Below are 7,132 nucleotides of genomic sequence, written 5' to 3'. Positions count from 1 at the left end.
TTTGTGACCTTCAGAGATATGCACGAGCTACAACTTTCATCCGTCAGGCTACTCCTATTACGAGACTTAACAAAATTTATCACTGAGAACAAAGATTCACAAGCGTATGTGGATGAAACCAAAACACTGCTCGGATCTAGGAAGGCAGGGAGAGTTAAGGCAGAGGCATAGAAATTGCTCTTCCCCTCTCTCGCCAATCCATTCCTATGGTTTTTAAGATAACTTGTTAAGTAAATTATTTATTTATCTAAGATGCACCTACACTGAATTTATCTGAAAAATAATAAAGTCGATATTAAGAAAAAAAATTGTAAATGGAAGATAAGAGAGGGTTTCGCGTGCCAGCAAAAGTTACTGGCTTGCCATGTTTGGCACGCGTGCCAGGGGTTGCCCACCCCTGACCTAGACCCAGCTTATTCTCTTAGTCTGTCTTTTCTTCATCCTTTGCCATGACCCTCGCCCCCGTCCTCCACCCTTCCAGCCCCCCTCAGGCTTGTGAACCCTTGGCTGAGCTGGCTCAGCCCAATCTTATAGTCCTTTTTATTTCTGTAAGGTCAGTGGAAACATCCTTACTTTCATTTCTGATTTTAGTTATTTACGCCTTCTTTCTTTTTTTTCCTAGTATAGTCAAAACTTAGTCAATTTTGGTGATCTTTAAAAAAAACCAACAACCCCAACTTTTGGTTTCGTTGAGTCTCTGTACTGTTTCTCTATACTCCATTTCATTTATCTCAATTCTAATCTTTATTATTTCCTTCCTTCTGCTAGCTTCCAGTAAGGTTTGCTCTTCTTTTTCTAATTCCTTAAGGTATAGCTTACTGATTTGTGATTATTTTCTTTTTAAATGTAGGCACGTACAGCTATAAATCTATGACCTCTGCTTTGGCTTCATCCCATACGTTTTTGTATGTTGTGCTTTTGTTTTTATTCCTCTCAAAGTATTTTCTAATTTCCCTTGTGATTTCTTCTTCACCCACTGGTTGTTTTAAGGGCTCTAGTCAAATATGAAGCTTTCTCTGTATGAAACGGCTAGCACTGCCCATCCTCCCAGGCAATCCATATCTCCCTCCCCTTCTCTTCCTGAAATATTTTTTCATAGTACTTATCCCCATCTAAAACCATACCTATTATTTGGTAGGGTCTGACTCCCTTCTCTAAAATCTAAACTCAAAAATGGGAAGCACTTTGTTTTGTACACTGCGTATCCACGGCTGCATGACATATAATAACTAAATAAATATTTACTGAACCAACACCTTTAATCTAATTGAGGAATCAAGTTTTTCATCATAAATACTGTGATATTTTATTATGAGTAAGAAAGATGCATGTGCTTATTCTTCTTGAACTAGGATATATTTGAGGAAAGGAAGAAACCATTTGACTAATCCCAAATCACAGACCTTCTATAAAATAATACAGAAACCCACATTAAAGTTCTTGTGATAAAGATGAAAAATAGATTTACATTTCCCATCCAGTATTTCATGGTCATACCTTTGTAGCCTCCTTTAAAGTTAATGGGTATAGTGTGGCTTGCACCATTGCATTACCCCCACGTTGTTTAATAAACAGAAATACTGTGATGTCAGTCACTGCCCAATTATATGTGACTCATTCATTAGGAATATGTCTCAGGTTTTTCATTTTTAAAGTACATTTACATATCTTAAACTACTCTCTCAATTGAAAAATAACCAGCATAATTCAGCCCAGTGTTACTTCCCCTACACCTAGGTGCAAAAAGAAAACTTTTTGTTAACTAGATAAGCAATCACTTGTAGCAAAACTTCATTTCCTAAGTTCAGTTGTAGTACCATTGAAATTTTCTTTACTGATGGATGCCTCTATTAACATTTTCTAAAGCTGTTGTAACAAATTACCACAAACTTGGTGGCTTAAAACCATAGAAATCTATTCTCTCACAGTCCTGGAAGCTAGAAGTACAAAATCCAGGTGTTGCTAGGGCCATGCTCACTGTGGAGGCTCAAAGGGAGAATGGTGCCTGACTCTTTCAGCTTCTGGTGGCTGCCAGGATTCCATGGCTTGTAGCCATAGCTCTCCAATCTCACACTGACTCCTCTCTATGTGTCAGATCTCCCTTTGCCTCTCTCTTATAACACTTGTGATGGCATTTAGGCCCATCCAGATAATCCAAGGTTATCTCATTTTAAGATCCTTAACTTAATCACTTCTGCAAAGAATCTTTTTCCAAGTAAGGTTCACATTCATGGGTTCTAGGATTTGATGTGGATACCTTTTGGAGGTCATTTTTCGGCCTCCCACACCTGCTCTCATCAGGTGATCAAATTTACCATCATAAACAAGCCAACATATGTACCTCCTGCTATGATGCCCTGAGAAAAACATCACATCACCTATAAGATATTCATACCAAAAATGCAAAACCTGAGTGAAATCATGAGGAAACAAGAAGACTGAGACACATTCCTCCAAAATGTTAATGTCACGAAATAAGACGCTTTCCAGATTAAAGGAGGCTAAAAGAGATAATAACAACGAAATGCAATGTATGATCTTGAACTAGTTTCTGGATTACAGGCAAAAAAAATTTTTCTAAAAAAGGCCACTTATTGGGACAACTGGCAAATTTTTAATATAGGTTGTACATTAGATAACAGCATTATATCAACATCAAATTTCCAAAATTTGATCATTGTGTTATAGTTAGAAAATTAATGAGATAGAGAGATAAAGCAAATATGGCAAATTCGTGAATAATGTCATTTTGTTCAACATCCTTTCTTAATAACATTGACATGGGGTGGATTTAATTCCCACAAAGGCCACTTTCTGTGTGAAATCTGCAAGTTGTCCCCATGTCTGCATGAGTTTTCTATGGGCAGCCCAGTTTCCTCCCACATCCCCAAAATGTGCATGCTCGGTAACAGCTGTGTCTAAATTGCCCCAGTCTGAGTAAGTGTCAGTGTGTATGTGTGTGAGTGTGCCCTGCAATGGAAAGGCATCCTGTCCCTTGTGCCCTGAGCTGCCAGGGTGGGTTCAGGCCACCTGAGACCCTGACTGGAATAAATGGGTTAGAAAAGAATTATCTTACTTCTTTTTATTAGTCTTTCTTAAATGTACATGTAATCTCACATTTATTTCAATGCTTAATATTAGAAGTGTTTCAGGTCTTTTTTTAGAAGTTTGGTGATGTTTTTGTGGCCAAAAGTACGCTATAGAAACTTAACTCTTGTTTATATCAATTAACCTGTGGTAAAATTGGTTTCATTACACGTTGTTTCACTTAAAGCTGCAGTTTCCAAGAACCCATTTATATATTAACTAGAGGCCCAGTGCACAAAATTCATGCACTGGAGGGGGGGGGTCCCCACAGCTGGCCTGCGCCCTCTCACAGTCCAGGAGCCCTCGAGGGATGTCTGACTGATGACTTAGGCCCACTCCCTGTCTCTGCCACTGCTGCTGTGCTTGCCAGCCATGAGCCCAGCTTCTGACTGAGTGGCGCTCCCCTTGTGGGAGCGCACTGACCACCACGGGGCAGCTCCTGCATTGAGCATCTGCCCCCTGGTGGTCAGTGCATTGTCACAGCAACCAATTGGGCTGAAACCGGCTCTCCAACATCCCCTGAGAGGTCCCAGATTGCAAGAGGGCGCAGGCCAGGCCGAGGGACCCCACCAGTGCACGATAGGGCCAGGGAGGGACGTGGGAGGTTGGTCAACCGGAGAGGGACCACAGGAGGGCTCCAGGGTGTGTTTGGCCCATCTTGCTCAGTCCTGTTCGGCCGGACACCAGCAGCAAGCTAACCTACTGGTTGGAGCATCTGCATTGAGCATCTGCCCCCTGCTGGTCAGTGCACGTCATAGTGACTGGTCGGCCAGTCGACTGTCTGGCCCCTGGTGGTCAGTGAATGTTTTGAGCAGCCTTAGCATATCATTAGCATATTACACTTTGATTGGCTGAACAGCCAACTGGACAACCAGACACTTAGCATATTAGGCTTTTATTATATAGGATGGCATCATATAAACAAGTGATAAATCTAGGTAGAGGGTACACAGTTGTACATTGAACTGTTCTTGAACCTTTGCTGTTCGGCTTGAATTTTTTTCAAGTAAAAATTTGGGGGGAAAAATGGTTTTCTTCAAATGAAGCAAGCCTGTATTAATATCAAATAACTCTGCTCCCAGCTAAAAATAGTATACTTTGCCTAAATATTTAAACTAAAAAAATAAATAAATAAATCCAACGATATAAGAAAGTTGTCTGTTCCTCTGGCCATTGCTTTCCAAGAAGAAGCAGAGCAGGATATTTTTCTGTTTGACCACAATTAAGAAGGACTGAGCACAAACCAGATTCAATGTTCAGCTGAGTATCCCGCAGGAGAAACAAAGGGCATCATTAAAGCAGGATGCCTGGAAATGATATCATCCTATAGTCTTTCTGAAACCAGAATGAGACTTACTGAACAGATAGCATGTAGAGGGAAACCACATTTTAACCACAAAGACTCACTGTAATACATAAGAGAAATTTTTTTTTAACTTAAAGAACAGATTGGGCACTAGATTAGAACACCAACATATAAGTTGGAGCACAATGAGAACAAAATAAGCATAGTCCATGAAAACTGTAGTTTTGGTTTGGCAAATAATAACTACAGTTTCCCTCATCTGTCTTTATTGACAAATTTAATTATGTCCACAGAAGAATTATATAGTGAGAATAAAACCTCACATAAGAACCTTCAAAGGCAACAAAACTCAAGCTTCAAGCAAAACAAAATGTTGAAAAAGTGTGTTTTGCAAGAAAAAATAAATACTTCCCCAAACATTATTGAAAACTTACCTTCTGGGACAGGAAAAACTTCAGCTATTGAGCATAAAATGGTTAAAGCTGAAAATCTAGTTGGGTAGGAAGAGCCAGGAAACAATGCTTCAAAAAGACTGTTGCAAATGGATGACATGAAAGTCTAAAAATAAATTACAATAAGTATAATTGAGTTAACTCACAATAGGTTATCACCAAAGTTCCACATTTAAGAATGGGTTTTTTTCTTTTAATTAAGGAAAAAATATTTTTAGAAACAATACTAGTTATTCACTTCCCTTAACACTGCTGATTGAAACCCTTGACCATGAGCTATATCATGACTGTAATGAACTCCATCTTTGTAGATCCAACAAGTACAAATCCGATGTTCCACACAAGAAAATAACCACACATTTTTAGTGATGCATTCAGGCATCAAAAGTATGTATACATTTTAAGTTTTAAAATGACCAAAGAAATATCCAATACATGTTACCTGAAATATTTGATAAATGTAATACTTGATAAATTTAGTTATGACATAATTCATTTAAAAATCCAACTATTCTGTTTTCTTTTGTCTGTCCTTTTTATTAGACTCCTGCTCTACCATTCTGTTTACACACAGATAAAAAATAAAAACTTTTAGTAAAATGCAATTTTCAAACAAAAAGCAAAGTGGGAAATACTTTATCCAGGATAAAATCTTCTCCCTCTAATTAAAATGATAATTTTTCCTGTGTAAGATCAAGAGAAAAATTATAAGGAAAAGTTGTGGTTCTGAAGCACCTAGTATAATACTATGCCCTGACGACATATAATTGTAACTGAACAGATAGATATAAGTAGCTCTACTCTCAAATGACTCTAGACAGGATCCCAGAATTCATTTCTTTGGTCAAGGATATACAACTCTGGGGACTTACCCTGTAGGCCCTTACAGGCCCTAAGTAAGAGTTTGTTAGTTTCAAAGGAATAGGGTAGTTATTAAAAATATCCTAGTTAAATTAGTTTTAATTATAAATGAATAGCTGATTAATATTCTATCTAAAGACTAGTTTTCAAAAACATATATCCATAAACACAAACTAAAAAAAAAGTACATACATGAAAAATCAGAATGTCAATCCATAAAACAGGTTTTGTGTTTCTAAATACCTAATTTAGACAAATGTCATTTTACCTTTTCAAAAAGAAGCTAAAGGAGGAAACCAAGATGGCGGCATAGGTAAACACCTGAAATTGCTGCCTCGCCCAACCACTTCAAAAATACAACTAAAAGACAAAACGGACATCATCCAGAACCACAGGATGGCTGGCTGAGTGGAAATTCTACAACTAGAAGAAAAGAGAAAAGCACACTGAGACTCAGAGGACGTGCGGAAGTGCACGCGGAAAGGGCTGGCAACTGAGGACAAGGTTGTCTTTTTCAATTGGGAGGGAGACACAAGCTCCCGACTGCTCTGAACTGGGCACTGAGACTTGGGGCTTCTTAGAGTAGGACTGAGGAGCAGCCATAGCTGCTTGCTCCCCCTGTTGATCCCCAGAGACCCTGCTCCACCCAAGCTGTGTGCAGAGGCTTTTGCATATAAAAGGCCTGGCCCTTTGCAATCTAAAATTATCTAACCAACTGCAGCTGGGTCAGAAAGACCCAGAACATCCAAAAGAAGGCCGAAGGCCCCAGAGTAGATTGCATTACTTCACAGCTGGGCCACATCTGGGCACCTCCAAACCTCAAACAAAGAAGAGGAATCTGCAGATCTCTCCATAGCTCCTGCTGGGTAGCCTCAGGAAGAGGCTAAATTAGTACCTCCTTAGAGATCCAAGAGCCAGTGTAACCAGTGGTCATAGTGGGACCATCCAGATTACAACTCCTCAAATCCATAAGGGACACACTCAGGGGGCAGACTCAGTGAGCACCAAAGCCCCACTGAAGCAAGTCTTGCCCCAGAAGGGTATCTCCAGCACAGAAGTTCTCCCACCGTAGACATGGCTGATTCTCACAGCCAATTAGCCCGGAGGTCAATTCCTCCCAGTGACACCTACAACAATCAAGGCTCAACTACAAGACTGTGCACAAAGCCCCCAAAGGGGTGCACCAAGAGTGTCCACCTCAGGTAATTGGGGAGGCTGAGCCACTGGGCCCTATAGAACACCTAGCACAGAAAGCCACTCTATCAACACAGGGAAGCAGCCAAAATGTGGTGAAAAAGAAACAGGTCACAAATGAGAGAAACGGAGGAAAGCAAACTACTGGATATAGGGTTCAAAACCACAGTTATAAGGTTTTTCAAGAATTTTCTAGAAACCGCCGATAAATTTAGTGAGACCCTTGAGTTCA

The 7,132-nt window shown here is 39.8% G+C and overlaps 1 protein-coding gene across 1 annotated transcript in view; it reads right to left on the bottom strand.

Moving 5' to 3' along the window:
- The window catches only part of THADA (thyroid adenoma associated), a 306,833-nt gene that overhangs the window by 276,242 nt on the left and 23,459 nt on the right, over positions 1–7,132 (bottom strand). Inside the window, exon 15 of the mRNA XM_006778691.2 lies at positions 4,828–4,951. Coding sequence (XP_006778754.1) covers positions 4,828–4,951 — 124 coding nt within the window. The remainder of the gene's footprint in view (positions 1–4,827; positions 4,952–7,132) is intronic.

Source organism: Myotis davidii, unplaced genomic scaffold (assembly GCF_000327345.1).
Source record: "Myotis davidii unplaced genomic scaffold, ASM32734v1 scaffold6, whole genome shotgun sequence".
In the NCBI taxonomy this organism is placed as follows: domain Eukaryota; kingdom Metazoa; phylum Chordata; class Mammalia; order Chiroptera; family Vespertilionidae; genus Myotis; species Myotis davidii.
The sequence above is the reverse complement of the archived record's forward strand: the minus strand, read 5'-3'. Positions and strand labels throughout refer to the sequence as shown.